The sequence below is a fragment of the Aquarana catesbeiana genome, linkage group LG02 (genome assembly GCF_042186555.1).
Source record: "Aquarana catesbeiana isolate 2022-GZ linkage group LG02, ASM4218655v1, whole genome shotgun sequence".
NCBI classification, from domain to species: domain Eukaryota; kingdom Metazoa; phylum Chordata; class Amphibia; order Anura; family Ranidae; genus Aquarana; species Aquarana catesbeiana.
This window is the reverse complement of record NC_133325.1, coordinates 434,968,483-434,982,064: the sequence shown is the minus strand read 5'-3', so window position 1 is coordinate 434,982,064 and position 13,582 is coordinate 434,968,483. Positions and strand designations below refer to the sequence as shown.

The 13,582-nt window shown below is 41.3% G+C and overlaps 1 protein-coding gene across 2 annotated transcripts in view; it reads left to right on the top strand.

The window, feature by feature from the left end:
* Positions 1–13,582, top strand: part of GNL2 (G protein nucleolar 2) — a 90,008-nt gene that overhangs the window by 61,560 nt on the left and 14,866 nt on the right. For both annotated transcript variants that reach the window (XM_073615520.1, XM_073615521.1), the window contains 4 exons: positions 5,006–5,164; positions 5,708–5,815; positions 7,631–8,073; positions 11,600–11,679. In XM_073615520.1, coding sequence (XP_073471621.1) covers positions 5,006–5,164; positions 5,708–5,815; positions 7,631–8,073; positions 11,600–11,679 — 790 coding nt within the window. The remainder of the gene's footprint in view (positions 1–5,005; positions 5,165–5,707; positions 5,816–7,630; positions 8,074–11,599; positions 11,680–13,582) is intronic.

Below are 13,582 nucleotides of genomic sequence, written 5' to 3'. Positions count from 1 at the left end.
ATGTCCTTCATTTAAACTGACTTTTTTTTCCTGCGCCTGGGGCATCCGCCTCTAGGCAGTGGCGACGGCCTCCACCGTCGGACTCTAGAGGGAAGCCTTCGGGTCAGGCCCAGGGACAGAAAACATTTCAGCCACTATATACATGATTGAAAATGCGTTTTTCCTCCGCCCTGCAGGGCCTAGAAGGAAAATTAGCGACTTTAATCGCATCCACTATCCAAAAGGATAGGAAGCGTGTTAGATCCCTCTCCCCCACCTTTAGACTCCTCATCAAGGGAACAGTGGGTAGAGGATGAGGGGTTACTCTCAGGTGATCAGGAAGAAAGGCAAACCGATTACTCCTCTGCGGAGAAAACAACTGGAGTTGAACCTTTTTCAGCCTCGCAATCTGAAAGATTGCTGGTACAAATCTCTTACAGAGATGGTTTGTGCCTTTTTTCAAGCTACCACTACCAGAGTCAGCTGATAGTTCTGTTTCTTCTTGGGTTCCTTAAAACCTTCACAGCCTTTTCATGTTTTTCCTGTACATGTACACATCCACGCAGAAATTCAACAGATCCATTCTAGATCTAAAGAATCTAAATCAGATCCGCTCCTTTCTATGGAGTCGATCAGGTCAGTAGTTTCTATCCTAAAAGGAGGAGAACTTCTGGCGTCTATCGGTATCGGGGATGCATATCTACATGTCCCTATATTTCCCGCCCACCAAAGGTTTTTGCGGTTCGAAGTAGAACAGCAGCATTTCAGTTTGTAGCCTTGCCCTTCGGGCTAGCTACAGCACCCCAAGTGTTCACAAAAGTGCTAGCCCCACCTCAAGCCAGGTTAAGGGCACAGGGCATACCTAGATAATCTATTGCTAATAGACCAATTGGTGTTTGGAGCAAAGTGTACACATTACAATCGGTTACCTGGAAAAGTCTGGGTTGCATTCTCAACTTAGAGAAGTCTCCCTTAAAACCGCTAAAAAAGCTGGAGTATTTGGGTCTGATCATAAAAACAGCCCACAAAAAGGGCGTTTTTGCCCCAGGCAAAAGACAACTCCATAAGAGAGTTGGTGCGGAGGGTCGGGTCAAAGGAGATCCCTCCATTCGCCTTTGCATGAGGTTGTTAGGAAAAATGGTGGCTTCATCCGAAGCAGTTCCATTCGAGACTGTTGCAAAACAGTATTCTATCTGCTTGGAACAAAACGATCTAAGCTTTGGACTTACCAGTGCGGCTGTCCCCAAGGGTGTCCCAAAGCCTCAATTGGTGATTACTAAGGAATCTGCTAAAAGGAAAATCCTTCAGACCAGTTATCTGGAAAGTGGTAACAGATGCCAGCCTTTCAGGCTGGGGAGCAGTACTAGAGAAGACAGCTGTCCAAGCACAGTGTTCAAGAACCGAAAGAGCCTTGCCCATCAACATCCTAGAGATTCGGCCAGTGCGTCTGGCTCTGAAAGCCTGGACTTCCAAGTTAAGGGATTGTCCTGTCAGGATCCAATCTGACAATGCCACGGCTGAGGCCTATATCAATCACCAAGCATCTAGAGTCTCTCAGCGCAGAGAGAGGTAAACCATATTCTAACTTGGGCAGAAAGAAATATTCCGTGCCTATCGGCAGTCTCATTCCGGGAATAGAGAATTGGCAGGCGGACTGCTTGTGCCGCCAGCAGTTTATTCCCAGGGGAATGGTCTCTTCACCCCGACATATTTTCGGGCTGTTTTTCAAAGATGGGGGACTCCGGAGGTAGATCTTCTAGCGTGCAGTTCAACATAAAGTTAGTCAACCTTGTGTCCAGAACAAAGGATCCATTCGCATGCAGAACAGATGCGTTGGTGATACCGTGGGATCAGTTCTAACTAATCTATGCATTTCCCCCTATTCAATTGCTGCCTCGCCTTCTTTGCAGGATCAAGCTGGAAAGAAAACGGGTAATTCTGGCAGCACCAGCATGGTCCAGAAGGTCATGGTATGCAGAAATCGTAAAGATGGCAGTGGAGGATCCATGATCCCTTCCACTAAGGCCAGACCTGCTCTCACAGGGGCCAATTTTCCATCCTACTTTACGAACGCTAAATTTAACGGCCTGGCTATTGAAACCCACATTCTGAAGAAAAGTGGGCTTTCCAGGTCAGTTATCTCTACTTTGATTAATGCAAGGAAACAAGCTTCCAGAACTATGTATTATAGGGTCTTGGAAGGCTTGTGCTTCCTGGTGTGAATCCAAGGGTTGGCACCCTTGGAGAGATATCCTAGGCAGGCTTCTTGCCTTTCTACAGTTAGGCGTAGAGATGATGTTGGCCTTGAGTACTATTAAGGGCCAAGTCTCAGCCTTATCGATTTTATTTCAAAGACCGCTTGCTACGCATTCTTTATGCAAGGGGTGATGCGGATTAATCCACCAGTTAAATCACCTTTAAGCCCTTGGGGCTTGAACTTAGTTTTGTCAGTGTTACAAAAACAGCCATTTGAACTGGTACAGCATATTCCCTTAGTCCTTCTGGCAAGGAAGCTGGTATTTTTGGTTGCTATATCCTCAGCAAGGAGGGTTTCAGAATTGGCTGCTCTATTTTGTAAAGAGCCATATTTGATTAGTCATGAGGACAGAGTGGTGTTAAGCCCTCGTCCAGGCTTTTTGTCAAAAGTGGTTTTCAGGTTTTCACCTGAACCAAGATATTGTCCTGCCATCATTTTTTTCAAAAACCATGTTCCAGGGAAGAAAAGTCACTACATTGTCTTGATGTGGTGAGAGCAGTGAGAATCTATTTTAAAGACAACTGCTCAGATTCTTAAGACTGATGTCTTATTTATTCTGCCAGAGGGTCCTAAGAAAGGACAGGCAGTGTCAAAATCCACTGTCGCTAAGTGGATTCGGCAAGTTATATTTCAAACTTGTGATTTAAGGGGTAAGATTCCCCCTTTTCAAGTAAAGGCGCACTCTACCAGGGCGGTTAGTGCTTCTTAGGCAGTGCGTCACCAGGCCTCCATAGCTCAGATCTGTAAGGCCGCAACTTGGTCTTCAGTGCATACATTCACAAAATTTTATCAGGTAGATGTAAGGAGGTATAAGGATATCGCCTTCGGGCGCAGTGTGTTGCAGGCAGCAGTATAAGTCCTCAAGTCTGGGGGTTTCCTTATGGGTTGTCTCTCCCTCTCCTTAAGTAGCATTGCTATGGGACGTCCCATTAAGTAATTACTTAGGCTCTGTGTCCCATGATGTACGATAAAGAAAATAGGATTTTTATTACAGCTTACCTGGAAAATCCTTTTCTTGGAGTATATCATGGGACACAGAGGTCCTTTCCCTCTTTTGGGATTTAAGTATATTGCTTTGCTACAAAAACTGATGTGCTCCTGGAAGGAGGAGGGGTTATATAGGGAGTGAACTTCCTTGATTGGGTATACCCGTGTCAACACCTGAAGGTGGCCCATAACCCATTAAGTAATTACTTGGGCTCTGTGTCCCATGATGTACTCCTAGAAAAGGATTTTACAGGTTAGCTGTAATATAAATCCTATTTTTGCAGATATTTTTAGGCTGGTCACGTGTCTCTCGTCTGCTCTTCTCCGATCCATGGCTACAGCGGGAGGAGCCGAGATCTGCTCCCACTGGCCGCCCAGCTCCTCCCGCTTTAGCCCTTAGATGGAGCGGAGAGCGGCCAGGAGTGACGTGATCGGCCTGAAGATATCTGCAAGAAAGGTATTCTTTTTACGCTTTTCGTTTTTCTGTACGTTATAGCTGGATAAAAGAGGGGCTGGCAGTACATTTTTTTTAATTTTTTTTTTTTTTTTTTAATATTTTTAAAATACTACTAATAGTGGCAGGAGAAGAGGGGCAGCTCACATACACAGAGCTTAACAGGCAGGGAGGGAGGGAGGTCAGAAGAGGACAGGAGAGCTGCGGATGACTGAAGGCACGTAAACTGACCACGGTCGGCTCAGCAGCCATGATATACCGTGGTCAGTTTACAGGGGGAGGGCAGAAACTGGCAGGATCAGCCAGGTATTTCAGGTGTTACATGGGGCCAAATGACACAGCACAAGCACTGTGCTGTATAACATGCTTTAAGGGAACGGGATCCATTTATTTTTTTATTTTTTTTTAAGTTTTATTTCTCTTGCAGTTATAAGGATGAGATTAACGGTTTAACACTGGCAGGGGTGCTTAAAATGATCAGCATTTATATATGTAAAACCTTTATCCCCAAATGAACACCACTGTTTGCTGTAACTGATTATAAGGTTTTAGCTGGAGTTCAGCTTCAGTTTTTTAGTGTATATAAATCTGCTAGTACATCTAACACTCCCCGCCCCCAGACTGACAGTGCTGCTGTCCAAATCTATCCCCTCTGCTCCTTCATCCAGAGTACTGTCTGTTTAAGACAGGAGGTGTGTTACTGGCCAGATTACCAGAGAAAAATAGACCCGAAAAACTAAAAAAACAAAAAAAAAAAACAAATGCAGCCACTACATCTAATGACTTGGTAAGCTGCAATATGTTACATTTTTCGTTTTGGATTTAATACCATGTTAAAGTAAAGGTGGGTCCTCTGGCAGCTCCTAAAAACAAGAAAGGGACTCCAGCTACTATAGTTAATAGTTCTCATTCTCAGAGATGCGGTGCCATTCCAGTCCCAGGTTGAAAGGCACCACTTGCCCAGGATATCAAAGTTCTAATCCTAACCCCTGGAATTCCAGGAGGGTGCTGCGGTGGGTGGAATGGTATGCGCTGCCACTCATCAGTATTTAGCATTTATCAGCTCTTAGAGAAAAATTACATTGCTTGACTAGACCCAAAACCAATGAAAAAAAGTGGGTGCGAGTGTTTTTGATGGTACAGGGCTGGTTCTAAGAAGGTGTACAGAGGGGAACGTGGGGTTAAATACATATTGTAAAAGGATTTGCCAGAATATATGAATGACTTTCAGCTGTTACTCCTGTGTTGGTCCAGAACTCTGATTTAATTATTTGGGAAAATTAAGTTGTTTAAAAAGCATGTTTTTCTTTCTGTTCTTCCTTACTTAGGTACAAGTGGAAAAGATTAAAAGCCCAGAAGATCACATAGCTGCTGTTCTTGAGAGAGCCAAACCAGAATACATAAGCAAGGCCTACAAGATAGACTCCTGGGAAAATGATGAGGATTTCCTGGAGAAACTAGCTTATAAAACAGGAAAATTGTTGAAGGTTAGCATACTTCCTTTATGTTACACAGGTTAAACAAAAATGAATGGTCTATCATTTGTTGGATATTACCACCTTGTAATCATGTAGAATAAACATCATAGGTATGCTTGCTATTTTTGTAAGCTCCTTGCAAGGACTTCTTATCTGGATATGTCATGGTGAGTTAGGTTGTTGCATCACTGCAGAGCTCACCTCAAACACTTGGCACCTCTTATTGGGGAAAACATAAAGAGCCTTCCTGCCACCCCCAGTGCAGTAATCAGTGCCAGTTGTCGGGTTCCTGGGTGGAGAAAATGATGATGGCTTATGGCTGTTAAAACTTTGAGAAAGTCAAAACTTGTATATAAAGCTAAGGATGCCAGCAGCACTTCCTAGTTGTAGGGAAGTGAGGCAGACACAAGATTGCTTATTTTCCCAACTAGGCAGTAGTACCTGGTTTTCATCCTACATTAAAATACACTTTGTTTTTTTCCCTAGTAGTATTTAGCAATTAAACCCTTTGAATATGTTTTATACACATGATATTTTGTCCACTTTTTGCAGGGTGGAGAACCAGACAGACAAACTGTATCAAAGATGGTTCTTAATGACTGGCAGAGGGGAAGAATACCATTCTTTGTGAAACCACCAAATGCTGAACAACCCCCTGAGGTAACATCTCTGATCAATGTATTATCGTAGTAATTTAAAAAAAACAAATCAGTTTTTCAGTTCTGTTTGTGTGCAGGAGGCTATTTGAAAACAAAATGCTTTAACACTCCATTTATTCAGCAAAGCTCATGCTCCCTTTTGAATACAGCACCGTAGCTGTAACTCATAGGATCCTGTTGGACAGCTGCTCTCACAGAGAGCATGGTGTACTGCTGAAGCATACTGCCAAACGTTGAAGTTTACTGCTAAGGAAATTTTACCAAAAACATAAGGGCATGCTCCTACCACCTTACTGTAACTCACGCATCACCATAGTGTGCGTAGGTGCATTGGGGGTGCCATTCAGAATAAACCATGCATTGCGGTGCACTAGAGAAAATGGCGTGTGCATGACATTTGGTTCATTGTGATGCGTTAGGCAGCCTATTTAGCCACTACAATACTGGGCACTTTCACCCACTTCCTTCCCAGGCCAATTTTCAGCTTTCAGCGCTCTTGCACTTTCAATAAGAATTGCGCAGTCATGCAACACTGTACCCAAATGAAACTTTTGTCATTTTGTTCACACAAATAGAGCTTTCTTTTGGTGGTATTTATTCACAAATCAATTTTTTATTTTTTTGCGATATAAGCGAGAAAAAAAGCGGAAATTTTGAAAAAAAATATTTTCTACTTTCTGTTTTAAAATCCAAATAAATCCAATAAAATGTAATTTTGTCGTAGATTTAAGCCAAAATATATTCCGCTACATGTCTTTGGTAAAAAAAAAAAAAATCCCATTAAGTGTATAATAACTGGTTTGTGTGATCACGGACATATGTGTGCAGATGATCATTGGGACATATGATTTTAGTGTTACATATGTGGGGACAGTGTTTTGGGGACACTCTGTGTGTTTACATTGTGTGGGGACACTGTGCCTGTGATCAGTGTGTAAAAAGCTGTAAAAACAGCTCATACTCACTGATCACTGGCTGGCTGCAGTGATCTGCTCTCCTCTCCTCACTGACAACTTCCGTGTGAGGAGAGCAGAGCCGATCGCCTAGCAACCAGCTCTCTGTTTACATCACATGACGGCTCTGATTGGACACAGCCATCATGTGATCAGGAGGGCCAATCACAGAGCCCTCCTGCCGATCAGAGATGCGCCGTGTCAGGGTGACACGAGCGCTTTGGGATCGCGCCGCTGCGAGGGCACGCGCGCGCGATCCCCCTCCTTCTGTGGGACGTTCCTGATGTCCACTCAGGGGGAGGAAGTGCCTACCCGGCCGTATATGTGCAGTGGCCGGGTGGGAAGTGGCTAAAGAAATCCGTCCTAGTTAGGGTGTAATGTCTGTTACTTTGTACTTGAACTTGGATTAACAGGTGCGCATTTAACGCACCTGAGCAGTGTGAATGGGCCATAAGAAAATTATTTGTTGCTATGAACCACCCTGACTTGACTGCAAAAATGGAGAACATTTTCCCTTGTTTTCCCAGTTAATATTTTATATAGTGCCAGGTTGCTATAATTTATCATGTGGATAATGGTTTGGGATAACCAGAGAAGCTGAATTACCAGAGCCACTAATAAGTTCAATTTTCTTTTTTAAATCGCTAAAAGTTGGAATCTAGTTGCTCTGGGCAGCAATATTTACTTAAAAAAGAACGTTCATACCAAGTAAATAGAGCAAGTGAGAGGTAAATTAACACTGGCTTAGGTGCTCGAGATGCGGTGTGTGTGTGTGTGTGTGTATGTATATATATTATATATTATATATGTGTGTGTATGAATAGACAAAACTGTATGATTAGAGCTTATTTCCCATTTTCTAGGGTTTGCAAACATCCCAAACTACATCAAATGAGAATGTTGTTGTAAATAATGAGAAATGTGACGATGAAAGCTCCGTTTCAGATGCACAGGAAGCTGCACTTTCCGAAAAGAGAGAAATAAAGGAAATTATTTCACACGTGAGACAGAATTTTGGCAAGATTAATGTGGCACCTGAGTTTTCACAAGAGGACCTGGTCCCTATAGAAGTGGATGGCATGTCGGACATTTCAGACCTAGATTCTACAGGGATGGAAGAACAATCGGAAGAAGAGGAAGATCAAGTTACTAACACTGTACACACAGACAACAGTACAGAGCTTGCTGATCAGCAACAGGCTGAAAAGCAAAGTTCAAAAACACGTTTGAAGGATTTAGATGACAGAATAGCAAAGTGCAAGAAATTCCTGGATAAAGCCAAAGCAAAACGATTCTCTGCTTTAAGGTAACGTAATCAGAAAAGGATGGTTTCAGTGGCTAGATGGATTTCTATATACTATATTTTACATATCTGGTAAATAGGACTAACCCGTTCGCTGCTAGAACCATTTTTCTATTGTTGCACATTCTATTGTTTGCACAACCCCCAAACATATTTTCTGAAATCAGAGTAAACCTGGATAGTAAAATGGTAGTATTTGCAGATTTTTATGTTGCATATTCGCACAATGATTTATCAAATACAAATTTTCAGCAAAAAAATATGTTTATTTTAGGGCACACGACACACTAACCATGTATTTCCAATTTTTACATTTTTTTGGCAAGATATAAAAGATGGTTTCGTGACTAGTAAATGGTCAGGCCGCCCTTGAAATCGTGGCAAACTTCGATACCCCAAATTTTTCATAGATGACGCTTCAAATCTCTTACAGGTCATCATATCCGCTCCTGCCTCCCTCATTAGCTTGGTTGCCCTTCTCTGCACCCTCTCCGGTTCAAGCACTTCCTTTCTGAGCACAAGTGACCAAAACTGGCTCGCATACTCAAGATTTGGCTGAACCAGAGTTTTGTAAAATGGTAGAATTATAGTTTTATTTCTGGAGTAAATACACTTTTTAATACATGCTAAGATAATTAGTCTGCTGGCCTTTCTTGCTGCAGCTTGCATTGCATTGCATGCTATTGCTGAGTTTAATCTTATAGGACCCCCAAAACTATTTGTACCCGAGTACATACAATGTCATCAATGCCAAATGACCTCAGTTTTTGATGTGAGTAAGCATTTTATGGGGTACTGTCAAATGCTTCAGTGCAATCTAGATTCAGTACATACACAGGACTTCCTTTATCCAAATTACAGTTCACCTCCTCATAGAGTAGAAGGGTTACTGGTGCGATTACCAGATAACAAAGCCTAAAAAAGAAAACTAACAGGAAGGAACCTGAAGTTGCAGCGACTTTAGCAGTGTCAATTGGAATGGATGTAATAGAGATGCATGGCATTTCACATGTCCTGCGATTTTGCGTCTCACAAGTCGGCTTCTAAGTCCCACAAGTGTGAAAGGAGCCTTGGTGTGTGTAAATTTGTACGCATATATTAGGAATTTTCCCCATTGGATCAATTTCCCATCTCTTCCCCTCCCCGTGACACCATTTTATCATTTAGCTTTAGAAGTGTCTTAAGGAAGAACATTCTGGTGCCTGGGTACAAATCACTAGCCTTTATCGTGTTCATCTGTTTTTTTTTTTTTCTGTAAAATTACTAACACAGCCACTACATCTGATTTTATTGACTGTGTTTTCTATTATGGGGTAAGACATTAAGCTTTGGACTTGCACAGATGGTGTTGGTGAAAATGGTTAGTTTGATTGTTTCCTAGCATCCATGAGAAAAAGGGGGTAGACTATGTACTGGAAATCCAAAAAGGATTTTAGAGGTATAAAATGTTGTTGAAGGATTTAAAAAGACCATTTATTCAATATTCTTATTCACTGCTTTTTCAGTTGAGGACTTGCCAGTTCTCAAATAAAAAGTAACCTTTCTCTCGTTAGCACTTGTTGTGCAAGAGGCTAAAACCAGCACCACATGTTGGGAAGCCTTGGGACAGGAGCCATTGGGTCTGCTTCAAGACATTGGTTAATGAAAAGTTGGCACTTTTTTTTTTTTTTTTTTTTTTTTTTTTAGGTATGCTAAAAGGATATGTATATTTAGGACATTAGGGCTGGTTAAAAAGTAATATGCATGGAACAATAAATGAGAAAAATAACCGAAAAGTAAATTAAAACGGTGTTCCGCCCCCAAAAAAAAAATTAAGCCAACAGCTACACATACTGCAGCTGCTAGCTTTTAACATTAGGCTACTTACCTGTCCTGGAGTCCAGCGATGTCGGCACCGAAGCTGATGTTTCCATCGGCTGTCGGAGTGTCGGGTGCTGCCACTGCCATTGCGGGCAAGGATACCCGGCAGTGTAGCCTTACGCAGTGAAGTCACGGGCCACGGCCTGGACTTCCGGAAGTGGGAACAGGATACCTGTCAAAGACAGGTATCCTGTCCCCCCTCCCCCCGAAAGGTGCCAATTGTGCCCCCGGAGGGGGAGAGGAGACAAATGAGCGGAAGTTCCACTTTTGGGTGGAACTCCACTTTAAACTTTTTTTTTTTTTTCGTTTTACTCTCCTAAAGAGTGAGCTTTCCACAGTTGTTTAATTACATTTACTGTTCCTGGAAACCAGCCCTGCAGAATGAAACAGATGTTACTGTGGCAGATATGCCATTCTATTTTAGAGATTAGTATTTGTATTTTACAACTATACATTATTTTTTTCTACATTTATTCTTGAACAAATGGAAGGATTAAAGTTTGTGACCGGCCTGTATTTTTTTTTTTTTTTTAGGCATATTTGTTACCTGACACAAAATGGACCATTTAAAGTAAATCTAACTTGGCCTTAAATTTTGTTGAAGTGTAGGGACATATTAAGGTGCTGTAAATATCTGTTAGTCTTCAAAGCCGCACCCTAATACCCTAGCTATTCCTAAGACCTTGACCAATGGCCAAATGGGAAATAATATCCTTTTTTTCTGGTAATAAGCTTTGCCCCATCATTTAGCCATCATTTGTCAGATTCCAGAACATGGTCCACGTTTGCTTTACTCGCGTTCAATTAACTGCTGCCCTTCTCTGTTTCACATTCTTGCCTTTTCTTTGCTGTCCCACTACTGTTCAGCTGCATGAAATTAAGAGAAATATCTGTGACTTTTGGGTATCAGATGCACCTGACTTGCTTCTCATCCTCCCATGCACAGCTCTTAGGGTTAATGTTTATGCAACTTGTACTGTCTTTTGGTGGATGTTAACTACTTCACTAGAAGGCCAGTTCTGACACTTCTCACATACATGTTAAAATCAGCCAAAAAAATTTTTTTTGGCACGAAAATTACTTGGAACCCCCAAACATTATTATATATTTTTAAGCAGAGGCCCTATAATAAAATGATGGGTGTTGCAATTTTTTTGAAAAAATACACTTTGATAAATTTTAGTGAATAAAAACAAAATATAATACCCAATTTTGTAATACCCCACTGGGAAAAAAAATCTGAGTTTTCTTCTTTTTTTTTATCATAGGCACAGGGGTTAGCTAGAAGAGCATAAGAGTATATATCAGTGTGCAGAGGGTTGACTAAGAATGCTAGTTTGTACATGTGGTGAAATATTTTTAACAGGAGCCTGTGCTGTGCTGAGGTGCATATTTTCTGAAGATTGGCCGTGGTATGTGCCTAGGGACTTATTGTATCCTGTTGAAAGCTGTGGTTTCTGAATGAAGTATGTTTCAAATATTGTTGGTATTGTGAGGAATTTGATAAGGTTGTTAAGGTTTGGGGGAAAAACAATAAATGTTACCAAATAGTTTTATATACTTTGATTTCTTTCCTACCATGAAATTATATATTGGTGCCAATTTACTACTAAATGCAATATTGATATGTGTGTGATAATTAAAAAAAATCTAATTTTGTTACTTTCAGAATTCCTAAAGATTTATGTGAGCACTTATTTGCAAAACCCAAAAAGAGTGATGAAGATGAAGAACAGCAACAAAATGAAGGTAATTTTTACACTTAATTTAGTAATCTCCTCAGGTTGCTTAGAGCTGCCACCCACATTTATCATGCTCTCTAACTATTAATGCCCATTAATTACCTGGCCTTTACACTTCACTGCTTAAAGTTAATTATTTTCTGAACTATTTCAGCCATACAATTATTACCTGCCATTCATCCTCCTAAAAAAAACTGGCACAGCAATTTTTTTTTTTTTTTTTGTATGTTACTGTATATTTTTCCTTTTGGGTGGAAAAAAACTACTGTAACTCTGTACAACTTGCAGAAAACCTGTTGACCTAACATACATTTGAAACCATCGCATTCACTGCATAAGGTGTCCCCAAAATACGCTCTGCAGACCATCGCTATAAAAAATGTAAGGTATGGACCAGAGCCCGCTGGCACTTGTCACTAATTGAATAATTGGATGCCGTAGGTTTAACTGCTCGTTATAATAAAGCAGAATCCAAGGCATAGGCACCAGTAGGTGCTTGCTGTACTTTGTGTTGACAATTTTATATATTCGTGCCTACAGATACATCTTAAAGTGTAACTAGAGGCAAATTTTTATTATTTTGGATAGAGTAAGAGAGGATTATAAACTGTCAGTTTGTTTTTTTTAGCCATCTGTGTCCTATTGGGGAGATTTTCCTTCACTTCCTTTCCCATAGCAAAAACAGAAGTGAGGGAATCCCAGTGTATAACCAGAACTAGTGTCCCCATTGGAAGATTTCCCCTCTGTTAGACCCCTTTCACACTGGGACGATTTTCAGGCGCTTTTGGGTCAAAAATAGTGCCTGTAAAGCGCCTGAAAAATGCCTCCCCTGCAGCCCCAGTGTGAAAGCCTGAGTGCATTTACACTGGAGCAATGCGCTTGCAGGACATTAGAAAAAGTCTTGCAAGCAAAATCTTTGGGGTGGTGGAGGAGCGGTGTATACACCGCTCCTTGACTACCTCTGCCCATTGAAACGAATGGGCAGCGCTGCCGAAACGCCTGCAAAACGATTTGGCAGCGGCGCTTTTCGGGAGCTATTAACCCTTTCTTCGGCTGCTAGCGGGGGTTAAAAGCACCCCGCTAGCAGCCGAAAAACGCAGCTGAAACTAGCGGCGCTTTACCGCCCACGTGGCTGACAGCCAGTGTGTAAGGGCTCTTAGTGTTCTGATGTCAACCCAAAATATTTACTTTCCCTTTCGATGATGATGGTAAAAAGAAGGAATAGAGGGTGGATCTCTCTAAAGGGGGCAGCAATAAAAAATGACAGGTGTTCTAATCCATCTTCACCCTATCCAAAACTAAAAAAAAGTTTTTCCTTTAGTCACACTTTAATGTTTTAATTAAATACTTTTGAGAAAAGTCATTTGGCTTCTTGTCTATTCTGTTTTCATAGTCTCATCTTTAAACGTCCAATTACTGTGATTGTCTATTAAGCACAGACCGTTTCAGACTCATTTTAACAGCTGTGCATAATTTTAACACATTGAGGCTACTTTAGAATCCAAAGATCGTCCACTTGACTTCCTTGTCAACACACTTTATTTCTAAATCAATACTTCCATGCTTACACAGTTTCAGAACAGTAATAGCAATCTTTAACATTTCTTTGGCCTGAGCTTTGATCTTCATTCCTCTTTGCTGTCCATTTTGGTGTTGATGGAAACTTCATAATAGCTTTATTAACTATAGGATGCCTACAAGGGATGCACCAGGGGACCCAGATATATGCTGTATACTGCTGCTTTGAAACTGACCCTGGTAGTTATCCAGATCTGCCTTGTGATGATTTTCAGCTTACACATTATTGAAGATTTTAAAAATCATAAAGATGTTGCTCTTAATTTTTTCTTAATCGTACAATACAGGGCACAGGATAGCAAATCATAGACCATGCGTTTTATATGCTACTT